The sequence below is a fragment of the Gopherus flavomarginatus genome, chromosome 23 (assembly GCF_025201925.1).
Source record: "Gopherus flavomarginatus isolate rGopFla2 chromosome 23, rGopFla2.mat.asm, whole genome shotgun sequence".
Taxonomy (NCBI): domain Eukaryota; kingdom Metazoa; phylum Chordata; order Testudines; family Testudinidae; genus Gopherus; species Gopherus flavomarginatus.
This window is the reverse complement of record NC_066639.1, coordinates 17,581,804-17,594,691: the sequence shown is the minus strand read 5'-3', so window position 1 is coordinate 17,594,691 and position 12,888 is coordinate 17,581,804. Positions and strand designations below refer to the sequence as shown.

The 12,888-nt window shown below is 69.5% G+C and overlaps 1 protein-coding gene across 2 annotated transcripts; it reads left to right on the top strand.

The window, feature by feature from the left end:
* The first annotated feature begins 894 nt into the window (after nt 1-894).
* TAF6 (TATA-box binding protein associated factor 6) lies at nt 895-9,017 on the top strand. 2 transcript variants are annotated; one of them, XM_050933507.1, is made up of 14 exons: nt 895-1,074; nt 1,358-1,444; nt 2,434-2,587; nt 2,697-2,753; nt 3,151-3,270; nt 4,051-4,193; nt 4,336-4,413; nt 5,021-5,122; nt 5,287-5,469; nt 6,113-6,187; nt 6,319-6,444; nt 6,745-6,918; nt 7,535-7,732; nt 8,356-9,017. In XM_050933507.1, exons 1-14 carry the CDS (start codon nt 919-921, stop codon nt 8,737-8,739), a joined length of 2,037 nt encoding a protein of 678 aa, XP_050789464.1. In that variant the 5' UTR covers nt 895-918; the 3' UTR covers nt 8,740-9,017. The 2 variants fall into 2 exon arrangements, with proteins under 2 accessions (XP_050789464.1, XP_050789465.1); XM_050933508.1 differs by lacking the exon at nt 6,113-6,187.
* The last annotated feature ends 3,871 nt before the right edge of the window (nt 9,018-12,888 follow it).

Genomic DNA, 12,888 nt, shown 5'->3' with positions numbered 1-12,888 from the left:
GGAGGAGCTGGGGGGAGGGGGAGGCCGGTGGGGGAGGGAGGAGCTGGGGGAGGGGGAGGCCGGCGGGGGGAGGAGGAGCTGGCAGCAGGGGGAGGCGGCGGGGGGGGGAGGAGCTGGGGGGGGAGGCCAGCGGGGGTGGGAGGAGCTGGCAGCAGGGGGAGGCCGGCGGGGGAGGGGGAGGAGCTGGGGGGGGAGGCCGGCGGGGGGGGGAGGAGCTGGGGGGAGGGGGAGGCCGGCGGGGGGGGAGGAGCTTGGCGAGGGGGAGGCCGGCGTGGGGGGGAGGAGCTGGGGGAGGGGGAGGCCGGCGGGGGGGGAGGAGCTGGGGGAGGGGGGAGGCCGGCGGGGGGTGGGAGCTGGGGGGAGGGGGAGGCCGGCGGGGGAGGGAGGAGCTGGGGGGAGGGGGAGGCCAGCGAGGGGGGAGGAAGCTGAGGGGGAGGCCGGCGGGGGGGGAGGAGCTGGGGGAGGGGGAGGCCGGCGGGGGAGGGAGGAGCTGGGGGGAGGGGGAGGCCAGCGAGGGGGGAGGAAGCTGAGGGGGAGGCCGGCGGGGGGGGAGGAGCTGGGGGGAGGGGGAGGCCGGCGGGTGAGGGAGGAGCTGGGGGGAGGGGGAGGCCGGCGGGGGAGGGAGGAGCTGGGCGAGGGGGAGGCCGGCGGGGGAGGGAGGAGCTGGGGGAGGGGGAGGCCGGCGGGGGAGAGGAGCTGGGGAGAAGGGGAGGCCGGCGAGGGGGGAGCTCGCGGGGGAGGCCGGGGGGGCACAAGCCGAGATCAGGTGGGGGCCCCTCGCCCTGGCCCTGGGGCTCCGCCGGCTCCGGGTGCGAGGGAGACGCAGCCTGGCCCAGCTCCCGCCTGCCGCTGCCGCCCCCCCGGCCCGTTTCTCACCCCGCCCCCCCCCCGCAGGTGTCAGCGGCTCCCCGGACCGGGATGGCGGAGGAGAAGAAGCTGAAGCTGAGCCACACGCTGCTGCCGGCCGAGTCCATGAAGGTGATGGCGGAGGCCGTGGGCATCGCCCAGGTGCCCGAGGAGACCTCCCAGCTGCTGGCCGACGAGGTCAGCTACCGCATCAAGGAGATCGCCCAGGTACGGGGGGGGCCTCTGCCCTGGGGGGAGCCCCTCACAACCCCCCCGCCACACACTGCCCGTACCTACAGCCACCCCCAGAGAAAGTCCCCCACGCCCCAGGGTGTGGCCCCATCCCGGCCCTACGACAACCCCAGTGCCCCCCACCGGACCCTGCCCTCCTCCCACCGCTCTGCTCCCACCCTCGCCTGCCCAGGGGCCCTTGGGGCGAAGAGGGGCCGCCCCCTGCTGTGCTTGCCCTGCCCCCCACGTGAGACCGACCCCCTCCCCCGTCTCCCCACAGGATGCCCTGAAGTTCATGCACATGAGCAAACGCCGCAAGCTGACCACGGGCGACGTGGACTTCGCCTTGAAACTGAAAAACGTGGAGGTAACGGGGTGGGGGAGACCCCCTGCTCCAGCCCCTGCTGCTGAGAAGCTGGTGGGGCAGGGGGCCTGCGGTGTTGTGCCTGCGGGGCAGGGTCTGGGCTGGGCTTCATGAGCTGGTTGGGCTCCGTGCTAGGAGGCCCCTTGCTCTAAGGGTTGGGTGTCTGTCCTTAGGGGGTGGGTCCTGCAGCTCAGGGTGTTTCTGGGTGGGGCACACGCTTGGGCTGTTCGGGGGGGCCCTGAATTCCTGGAGCAGAGGAGCCTGGGAGCTCTGGGGGGTCCCTCCCAAGGCCTGGCAGCCTGCTAGTCGCCATGGCAAGACCCCTGTGACGTGCAGGGAGTTATTTTCCGGTATAGATATGTCTGTTCCTGAGAATGGGGCCTGGAGGCGGCTGGCGAACCCCTCCCCCACGGGCCCGGTGCGTATCGTACCGGGGGCCGTTCCAGTCGGCCTCCCCCACGGGCCCGGTGCGTATCGTACCGGGGGCCGTTCCAGTCGGCCTCCCCCACGGGCCCGGTGCGTATCGTACCGGGGGCCGTTCCAGTCGGCCTCCCCCACGGGCCCGGTGCGTATCGTACCGGGGGCCGTTCCAGTCGGAACAGAAAGCCACGGAGCCAGGCCATGTTTGACGTCAGGGCCAGGCGCAGCCTGAGGGCTTGCACAGATGAGAGGACCCGGAAATGCCTTCGCGGGGGGGAGCTCTTGAGGCCCCAGCCAACACTCTCTCTGGGCCTGAAGCAGAGGGGTGGGCCGAGGTTTCATCCTTTGGCAGACTGGTGGCATTTGCCTGGCGGCTGATGGGAAGCCCTGCGAGGAATGGGGGTGAGCTGCATTGATCAGACACCAGGACAGCTTGTTAGCTGTGTTCTGACCTGGCTGCATCTGTCGCCGGATGCCCGGGCGACCGCTCGGCTCTCGTCCCTGCTTAGCCAAACTGGCCCGTAGCGGCGCCGCGAACGCGTCTTAGAGCTGTGTTCCCCTCTCCCCCGCAGCCGCTCTATGGCTTCCACGCCCAGGAGTTCATCCCCTTCCGCTACGCCAGCGGGGGCGGGCGGGAGCTCTACTTCTACGAGGAGAAGGAAGTGGATCTGAGCGACATCATTAACACGCCGCTGCCCCGCGTCCCGCTGGACGTCTGCCTCAAAGGTGGGGGCGCCGTGGGGGGAGGGCACTCGGGGGGCAAGCGTGCCTGGAAGGGAAGACCTGGGGGGTTCCCTCTGGGCCAGCTGTCACTCTGCTCTCCGCTTCCTTCCAGCTCACTGGCTCAGCATCGAAGGCACCCAGCCTGCCATCCCCGAGAACCCGCCCCCAGGTGAGTCGTCGATCCAAGTGTCCGGGCGCAGCGCCCGCTGTGCTGCCCCACGGGGAACCGGACCTTCTGCTTCCTCTGCATTCTGTTCCTTCTGTGAGCTTGGCCTGGCCGGCCGGCCGCTCACCACAACAGACGAGCTTTTCCGGGTGATGCCCGCCACGCTCCCCGAAATGCGGCTGTTCAAAAGTTTGTGTGTTCCCGACAGAGAAATGCCCTTGGTGGAGCCCTGTGCCCCGCCCCAGAGGTGGCTGCATCTCAGCGCCAGGCAAGGGGTTCCTGTGTAACCAGCTGCGCCGCCCCAGAGGTGGCTGCAACTCACGCCGGGTGAGGCGTCCCTGTGCAAACAGCCGCCCACGCGAGGGGCTGGCTCGTGACCCAGCTCCGTGTCTCTCTCCAGCCCCCAAGGAGCAGCAGAAAGCGGAGGCTACAGAGCCGCTGAAATCCACAAAGCCCGGGCAGGAGGAGAACGGCCCCCTCAAGGGCCAGGGGCAGAGCGCAGCCACCCCGGATGGCAAAGGTGGGCAGGGGGGCAGCAGGGCCAGGAGAGGGAGGGGCCTGGCAGGGGGAGGGAAGGGTGGGAGCTGGGGGTGGCTCTATGTCAATGTGGAGGGGAGCCGTTAGTGGGGGAGTGACTGCACTGTCTAATGCCCCTGTCCCTCCAGGGAAGGAGAAAGCACCACCCCCCATACTGGAGGAGTGGGGCTCTGATCACACCCTCCGCCCTCCTGGGAAGAAGACGGCCCCTGTGCTGGAGGGGATGGGGCTATGTCCCAGGGGGCAGGGCTAGTCGGAGAGGGCGGGGCTCTGCTCACACTCTGCCCCCCCCCAGGAAAGGAGAAGAAGGCCCCTGTGCTGGAGGGGGCAGGACTGTGTCCCGGGGGCAGGGCTACTGGGAAGAGGTGGGGCTCTGCTCACACCTGCCCCCCCCAGGAAGGAGAAGGCGGCCCCCCATGCTGGAGGGGGCAGGGATGTGTCCCGGGGGGCGGGGCTCTGCTCACACCCTGCCCCCCAGGGAAGGAGAAGGCGGGCCCCCATGCTGGAGGGGGCGGGGCTAGCAGGAAGGGGCGGGGCTCTGCTCACACCCTGGCCCCCCAGGGAAGGAGAAGAAGGCCCCCGTGCTGGAGTGTGCAGGGCTATGTCCCAGGGGCGGGGCTAGTGGGAAGGGGCGGGGCTCTGCTCACACCCTGGCCCCCCAGGGGAGGAGAAGAAGGCCTCCGTGCTGGAGTGTGCAGGGCTATGTCCCAGGGGCGGGGCTAGCAGGAAGGGGCGGGGCTCTGCTCACACCCTGGCCCCCCAGGGAAGGAGAAGAAGGCCCCCGTGCTGGAGGGGGCCCCGCTGAAGCTGAAGCCGCGCAGTATCCATGAGCTGTCGGTGGAGCAGCAGCTGTACTACAAGGAGATCACTGAGGCCTGCGTGGGCTCCTGCGAGGCCAAGAGAGCCGTGAGTGCCTCCCCCTGCCCCCCAGGGGTTCCTGCTGGCCTGTCCCCCCACAGAGCCTGGATGCACCCTTCCTGTGTGCGACAGGGCCCCCATCCCCGGGCCCCCCAGCGCTGACGGGCCGTTCTCTCTCTGCCTCCCCCAGGAGGCCCTGCAGAGCATCGCCACCGACCCCGGGCTCTACCAGATGTTACCTCGTTTCAGCACCTTCATCTCCGAAGGGGTAAGGGGGGGCTGGGCCGAGCCCCCCTCAGATGTGATCCCTGACCCCCGTCTGTCCTCTCTAGGTTGGGGAGGACATGGGGGGGTGGGGAGCTGGGACGAGCCCCCCAGGTGTGATCCCTGACCCCCGTCTGTCCCCTCTAGGCTGGGGGGGACCCATGGGGGTGTTGGGAGCTGGGCCGAGCCCCCCAGGTGTGATCCCTGACCCTGTCTGTCCCCTCTAGGCTGGGGGGGACCCATGGGGGGTATTGGGAGCTGGGCCGAGCCCCCCAGGTGTGATCCCTGACCCCCATCTGTCCTCTCAAGGTTGGGGGGGACCTGTGGGGGGGTGGGGAGCTGGGCTGAGCCCCCCAAGTGTGATCCCTGACCCCCGTCTGACCTCTCTAGGCTTGGGGGGACCCTGTTGGGGGGTGGGCTGAGCCCCCAGGCTGTGATCCCCTGGCCTGTCTCCCCTGTAGGCTTGGGGGGGGGGGGCACCTGTGGAGGGGTGGGGAGCTGGGCTGAGCCCCCCAGGCTGTGACTCCCCCTGTAGTCTGGAGGGCCCCTTGGGGGGGTGGGGAGCTGGGCCAGCCCCCCAGCGCCGTCCCCCTGACCAGGTCTCCCCCCAGGTGCGTGTGAACGTGGTGCAGAATAACCTGGCGCTGCTCATCTACCTGATGCGGATGGTGAAGGCGCTGATGGACAACCCCACCCTGTACCTGGAGAAATACGTGAGTGGCCTCCCGGACGCTGGGGTCCTGGCTCATCTCTTCGGGGGGCGGGGCTGGGAGCCGGGACTCCTGGGTTCTCTGCCCTCTGTGTCCCTGCTGGGCAGCGGGAGGCGACGGGACCTGGGTCCTGGCAGCGGCTAACCCCTCTCCCCTGCCCCCCGCAGCTGCACGAGCTGATCCCGGCCGTGATGACCTGTATCGTGAGCCGGCAGCTCTGCCTGCGGCCGGACGTGGACAATCACTGGGCCCTGCGGGACTTCGCTGCCCGCCTCATCGCCCAGATCTGTAAGAACTTCAGCACCACCACCAACAACATCCAGTCCCGCATCACCAAGACCTTCACCAAGGTGGGCGGGGCCTGGGGGAGGGGGTGGGGCCTGGGAGAGGGGCGGGGCCTAGCACCACCACCAACATCCAGTCCCGCATCACCAAGACCTTCACCAAGGTGGGTGGGGCCTGGGGGAGGGGGCGGGGTCTGGGAGAGGGGCGGGGCCTAGCACCACCACCACCAACCAGTCCTGCATCACCAAGACCTTCACCAAGGTGGGCGGGGCCTGGGGGAGGGGGTGGGGCCTGGGATAGAGGGCGGGGCCTAGCACCACCACCAACATCCAGTCCTGCATCTCCAAGACCTTCACCAAGGTGGGCGGGGCCTGGGGGAGGGGGGGGGCCTGGGGGAGGGGGCAGGGCCTAGCACCACCACCAACATCCAGTCCCGCATCACCAAGACCTTCACCAAGGTGGGTGGGGCCTGGGGGAGGGGGCGGGGCCTGGGGGAGGGGGCGGGGCCTAGCACCACCACCAACATCCAGTCCTGCATCCCCAAGACCTTCACCAAGGTGGGCGGGGCCTGGGAGAGGGGGCGGGGCCTGGGAGAGGGGCGGGGCCTAGCACCACCACCATCCAGTCCTGCATCACCAAGGTGGGCGGGGCCTGGGGAGAGGGGGCGGGGCTAGGGATGCAGGACTCACCCCGCCTTTGTCCCCGCAGAGCTGGGTGGACGAGAAGACGCCCTGGACCACGCGGTACGGCTCCATCGCTGGGCTGGCCGAGCTGGGTCACGACGTGAGTGAGACCCCGGGCCCGCGGGGGAGAAGGGGGCTGCTGAGGGTGGCGGTGGGGGGGGACAGACCCTGGGGCATGCTGGGAGGGGCGGGTGTTGGGGTGGCCTCCCAGCTGACAGCTCCTCTTCCCAGGTGATCAAGACCCTGATCCTGCCGCGGCTGCAGGTGGAGGGCGAGCGGGTGCGCGCCATCGTGGAGGGGCCGGTTGTCAGCAACATCGACAAGATTGGGGCCGACCATGTCCAGAGTCTGCTGCTGGTGAGTGCTGGGGGTGGGGGACGTGGCCTGGTGTCAGGGGGTGTGGCCTGGAGTGGGGGCGTGGCCTGGGGGCTCTGTATATGGCGCTGCAATTTAGTATCCCCTGGAGCTCCTCCTACTCCCTGTTTTTTTCTCTCTAGTCCCGCCTAGTCCATGAGACTCCGCCCCTTTGTGGTCCATCCCACAGCCTGGGGCTCCGCCCCTTTCTCCTGGGCCCCACCCACTCTGCACCTCTCCTCCCCCGCCTCCCTCCTGACCTGCCAGGTTCCTGCTCACCTCTCCCCTCCACCCACCCCACAGAAGCACTGTGCCCCGGTGCTGGCCAAGATCCGCCCGCCGCCCGACAACCAGGACTCGTACAAGGCCGACTTCGGGTCTCTGGGCTCCCTGCTCTGCACCCACGTGGTGAAAGCCCGGGCGCAGGCCGCGATGCAAGCCCAGCAGGTCAACCGCACCACCCTCACCATCACCCAGGTACGGCTCCTCGCTCTGGGGAGGGACGGGCGGGTGGGCGGCTGGGCGGCTGGCTCTGGGGTGGGTACCTGGCTGTGGCGGGGGCGACAAGGCACGGGCTGGAACCGGGAGCCTGGGGGCAGGGAACGATCCGGGTGGGGCAGAGGATATCATGGGGGGCAGGGAGCTGATTCTGGGGTGCCTGGGGCCAGAGAGCTGATTCTGGGGTGGGGATCCAGGTGGAGGGGGAGAGAGGTCAGTGGGGAGGGGCAGGCGGGTGGCTGGCTCTGGGGTGAGTACCTGGCTGTGGGGGGGGGCAGCAGGCTCACGAGGGACAAGGCACGGGCTGGAACTGGAGCTGGGGGGGACAAAAGATGTCATGGGGGGCAGGGAACTGATTCTGAGTTGGGGATCCAGGTGGAGGGCAGCAGAGGTCAGTTGGGAGGGACCTATAGGGCAGGCTGATGAGAGTCCGTTGGGGGGGTTGTGGAGGGGCAGGAGGAGGGGGGGGGTTCCCGTGGGCACTGCGAGGGAGAAGGCTGTGGGGCTGAGGCCTGTACTTGGGGACGGGTGACAGGGCACGGGGAGGGTACTGGAGTGGGTTTGTCTGACCACGCCTATTTCTCCCCCCCGGCAGCCCCGCCCGACGCTGACCCTGTCCCAGGCCCCCCAGGGTCCCCCGCGGGCCCCGAGCATCATCAAAGTGCCCAGCTCCATCACGCTGCCCGTGCAGACCCTGGTGTCCGGCCGCCCCTCCACCCCCACCCAGCCCTCCCCGCCTCCCACCAAGTACATTGTCATGTCCTCCGCCTCCGGCAGCAGCGCCTCCCAGCAGGTACGGGGCTGGGGGGGACGTTTTTGCTCCAGCGCCATGGTCAGCTACGGGCCTGCGCCATCTCTGCCTCAGTTTCCCCACTCCGCAGCCTGGCTCGGCCACCCAGCCACACCCCCCCATCCGGGGTGTCGGGCAGGGTCACCGCGGAGCCGCCTTTCCAGCCTGCGCTGCCCCTCGGCCCCCACATCTGCCCCTCTGGATCCCCCCTCTCGGAGCTGCCTGGTGTTCAGCATATCAGATCCCTGGCCTGGGAGGCAGGTTGGCATGGAGGGTAGGGGGAGGGCCAGGCTCCCCCATCCTACCCTGGGTGGGTCCTGGGGGGAGGCGCGGCTCGAGGGAGGGCAGGGCTCCTCCATGCTGCCCTGGGGGGAAGGTTCCCCCATGCTGCCCCGGGTGGATCCTGGGGGGCAGGCTGGCGTGGTGGTGGCTCCCTCGTACTGGCCTGGGGGGAAGGCTGGCATGGGGGGCACAGGGCTCCCCCATGCTGCCCTGAGTGGTCCCTGGGGCGTAGGCTGGTATGGGGGGAGGGCAGGGCTCCCCCATGCTGCCTCGGGTGGGTCCTGGGGGGCAGGCTGGCGTGGGCGGGTCTGTCCCTCGGCTGACCCCGTGTCTGTCGTTGGCAGGTGATCACCTTCAGCAGCAGCCCGCTGGGCACGGCCAGCTCCCCCATCAGCACCACGGCGGCCGGGGTGCAGCCCGTGGTGAAGCTGGTCTCCACGGCCCAGACAGCGCCCAGCGCCACGGTGACGGGCAACCTGCAGAAGTACATCGTGGTCTCGCTGCCGCCCCCGGGCGAGGGGGGCAAAGCGGGGGGTCCCCCCGGGGCCCAGCTCTCCCCCTCGGCCCCGCCGGGCCTGGCGCTGCCCGGCCTGGCCCCCGCCAGCAACCCCACCATCAAGCAGGAGCCTGGCGACAGCCCTCAAGCCCCCCCTGGCACCCCCAGCCCCTTTGGCAAGGCCAACGGGGCACAGGGGGGCGTGGCTGGGTCACCCCAGCCCTCCCAGTGACCTGGGCCACAGCGACCCCCCCTTCCCCCATGGTGTCCCCGGGGCTGGGGTCGGTGATGGGGGGGATCTGACCCCAGGCCCCCCCCCCGGCGTGTGGGGGGTGGCTGCACTGGCAGCAAAGGCCAGCGGGGGGCGCCAGAGGCTAACGGATCCACGCTCACCTGCAGTGCCCGCCTGGCTGGAGTGGGGGGGTGACAAGGGGGCTGCCCCCCCGTGTACATAGCTGTGAATACCGTGCTGTAAACCTGCTAACTCCCAATAAACCAGCCCTGCCTTCATCTCTGCTGCCTGTCTGCCTCCGGGGCACCCCGGAGTCCTGGCCCCCCGTCCCCCTGCCTGCGGGGCCCAGCTCTGCCGGAGTCCTGGTCCCCCGTCCCCCTGCCTGCGGGGCCCAGCTCTGCCTCTGGGGAACCCCGGAGTCCTGGCCCCCCGTCCCCCTGCCTGCGGGGCCCAGCTCTGCCTCTGGGGAACCCCGGAGTCCTGTCCCCCTGTCCCCCTGCCTGCGGGGCCCAGCTCTGCCTCTGGGGAACCCCGGAGTCCTGGCCCCCCCATCCCCCTGCCTGCGGGGCCCAGCTCTGCCTCCAGGGAACCCAGGCATCCTGGCCCCTCATCCCCCCTCTTGGACGGGGAGAGAGACAGGGCGTTTCTCTGCCTTCTCCCTGGGGCCATGGGGCGCAGTCCCATATTGGCCCAGTGCCAGAGTGGGGCAGAGCCCATCGCAGGGGAGCTGAGCGGCCCCTGGGGTTTAAGGTAGGGGGCTGGGAATGGGGGAGGGGGGAGTTTCTCCCCCACACTAGTCAGCCCTGCACTCCCCTAGATCTCCCCTGATGAGGGTCCGTCAGCCATCACCATGGGCTAGGGCTAGGGGGGCCCCCCAAGCTCACAGGGGCCAGGGCCAGCCCCCCATTCTCCCCCCAGTTGCCCCTGGAGGGGGAGCTGTGGGGCTGGGTGGAATTGGGGGGGTCACCCTTTCTCAGAGAGTCACCCCCAGCCGCTCCACACTCTGCAGTTTATTGTCCCCCGTGGGGGGGCTAGCGCAGGACCCCTGAGCCCTCCCGGTTCCAGCAAGCGAAGGAGGGGCTGGGGGGGCACACGGAGACTCCCTCCCCAGCAGAGTCCCCTTGCCAGCCCTCGGAGGTGACCCCGCCTGGGCTGGGGGGCAGCAGGCTCCAGCCAGGGCTCACATAGATGTGGGCATGGTGGGCGGGGCGTGGGGCCGGGTGGCCCCCCAGGGTGTGGGGCACAGCTGGGTGGGCTCCAGGACGTGCCCAGGGCTCCTCCATCTTGAGGCTGGTGGGGGCACTGGCTGGGGGGCATTTGGATCTGAGATGGGCCCCCGGACGGGGTCTTCGGCTGGCCTCCGTGGGGCTGGAGGCCCCCCAAGCTCCTGGCATTGCTGGAGGGCTGTGGGGCCTGGCCGGGGAGGCAGCTGGTCTGCTCAGAGCATCCACTAGAAGGGGAGAGAAAGGGAGTGTCAGCCCCACACCAGCCTGAGATCGTGGGCCCCCTGGTCCTCCCCTGCCCCAGGGCATTGTGGGAGCAGAGTGTCCCCCCCCCACAGTTCGGTGGGGGGGGGGTCTCTGCCCTAGAGGATTCTGGGACAAGTGGGGTCCTGCCATGGAGGATGCTAGTAGAGGGGAAGTGGGGGGGCTGCCCCGGATGCTGGATGAGTGGGCTTCTGCCCCGGAGGACACTGGGTGAAGGGGGCCCCTGCCCCGCAGGAGGCTGGGAGAGAGGGGTTCCTGTGCTGGGGGACGCTGGGGTTGGGGGGCCCCCGCCCCGCAGGAGGCTGGGAGAGAGGGGTTCCTGTGCTGGGGGATGCTGGGGTTAGGGGGGCTCTGCCCTGGAGGACGCTGGGGGAAGGGGGCCCCTGCCCCACAGGCGGCTGGGAGAGAGGGGTTCCTGCCCTGGGGGATGCTGGGGTTGAGGGGGCTCTGCCCCGGAGGACACTGGGTGAAGGGGGCCCCTGCCCCGCAGGAGGCTGGGAGAGAGGGGTTCCTGCACTGGGGGATGCTGGGGTTGGGGGGCCCCCGCCCCGCAGGAGGCTGGGAGAGAGGGGTTCCTGCACTGGGGGATGCTGGGGTTAGGGGGGCTCTGCCCCGGAGGACACTGGGTGAAGGAGGCCCCTGCCCCGCAGGAGGCTGGGAGAGAGGGGTTCCTGCACTGGGGGATGCTGGGGTTAGGGGGGCTCTGCCCCGGAGGACGCTGGGGGAAGGGGGCCCCTGACCCACAGGCGGCTGGGAGAGAGGGGTTCCTGCCCTGGGGGATGCTGGGGTTAGGGGGGCTCTGCCCCAGAGGACGCTGGGAGAAGGGGGGCCTGCCCCAGAGGACGTTGGGGTTAGGGGGGCTCTGCCTCCGAGGATGCTGGGAGTAGGGGGGGCTCTGCCCTGACTCTGCACTTGACTCACATTTTGGGGGACAGAGGTGGAGCAGATGCTGGACAAGGGGTGTCAGGTGCAGCCAGAGCTGGAGGGGAGGAAAATGGATCAGACCCCCCGGTCCCTTCAGACCCAGCCCGGTGTCCCCTACTCTCAGACCCAGCCCATGTCCTCCCCCCCTCAGCCCACCCCCTCCAGATGTCTCCCCTCAACCCAGTATCCCCCCTGCAGACTCACTGGCTCCCCCAGCCCGGTGTCCCCCCATGAGGGTATTTCTGAGTGCAGGGCGGGAGAGCGCCCTGCTGGGGGGTAACTGGCTGGGGGGCAGGTCCATGGGGCCGGCCCCCCAGGCTCTCACCAGCCTGGTCGTGTTCAGCCCCACACACAGCAGCACCAGCAGGCCCAGGACCCCCAGCATGGCGTCGCCCAGGCGCTGGCAGGAGTCGCAGGGCATGACTGGCAGCAGCTTCTGTCCTGGGGGGCAGCCCCATGGCTGGGGGGGGTCCTGCTGTGAGGCAGCACCCAGGGCCTGTGACCTCATAGTGGAGCGGGAAAGGGAGGCTGGGGCCCGCACTCCCCAGGGTGGGGGTGGGGCCCTTGGAGGGGGCAAGGATGAGGTATTAGAGGGGTCTGGGGTCAAGGGCTGGGGGGGAGTTAGCCGTCCCCCCCCCGACCTGCTGGGGGAGGGGTGTGTTGCTGGCTCTGCTCCCCCCCCAACTTCCCACCCTACAGTGATGTCATAGAGGACTGAGCTGTGATGTCATGGAGGGCTGGCGCATGGGGAGCGAGGTGATTGGCTGCCGGGTGGGCCCAGCCTTGTCCCACTGGTTGTTGGGGGTGCAGGGAGGGTCCTTCCCCTTGGGGCTGCAAACCCCCCCCAAGAGGGGCTGGGGGGTGCACGAAAGAGGGAAGTGCAGCCCCTGGCTGTGGGGCTTACCGCACACACCCCTCGTGCACCCACGCTCCGTCCAGCTGGCTCGCACGAGCTGGGACACCGGGTGGGGAGCAGGGAAGGGATTTCCCCCCACCCCCCAGCTCAGTAATTCGTGGGGCAGAGCATTGCTAGATCCTCTGGGCCCGTCTCACCCCCAGGGCGCCGGGGGCCCCTCGGTCTCTGCCCGTGGCCACATGAGAGCTCCGGGGGGCTGCCGTGGGTCATCTGACGTGATTGAATTCCTCTCCAATTTCTGGGTGTTCTGCAAACTCAATGGAGGGGGTGAGCTGAGGTTGTCTGCCGGGCCTGGGCCACGCCGGATCCCGTTCACCCTCCCACGGGGAGGCTTGGCCGGGGGTCCGCTTCTCAGCCACAGGACGCGGGCCGGGTTCGTTTGGCACGGCGCGCGTTAGTCCCGCTGACGCCTAAGGCTGTCACAGCCGCCCTGCGACCTTCGCCAGCCGCACCCGTCCTCGCCGCACAAGCAGAGCGCGCCTTGGCTGGACTGGATCAGTTCTCCATACAGCCGCGGGGACTGGCCCTAATTATAATATCCTGCTTAATTCGTTAGCAGTCGAATCCTGTATCGGCCACTCCGTTCTCTTGCCTGGGAAGGTATCAGGCCGACAGGCCTAGAACGACCCAGTGCTTGCGACCCCGCCCAGCTTCTGCCGCTTTTAGGAGCATCCTCTCCACTCTTTTAGCCGAGTCCTTAATGAGGATACCGAACAGACCCAGGACTGGCCCCTGTGGGACCCCAGTAGAATCGCCCTCCCAGTTCGACCACAAACCTTTAACGACGACTCTTTGGAACTGCATCGGGAGCACATTTCCCTG

Bases quoted from the DNA above. Each gene is read 5' to 3' on its own strand.
- TAF6 (XM_050933507.1), top strand. From the start codon at position 919: ATGGCGGAGGAGAAGAAGCTGAAGCTGAGCCACACGCTGCTGCCGGCC. The intron at 5,123-5,286 runs GTGAGTGGCCTC...TGCCCCCCGCAG, and splicing joins CCCTGTACCTGGAGAAATAC to CTGCACGAGCTGATCCCGGC. The intron at 7,733-8,355 runs GTACGGGGCTGG...TGTCGTTGGCAG, and splicing joins GCAGCAGCGCCTCCCAGCAG to GTGATCACCTTCAGCAGCAG.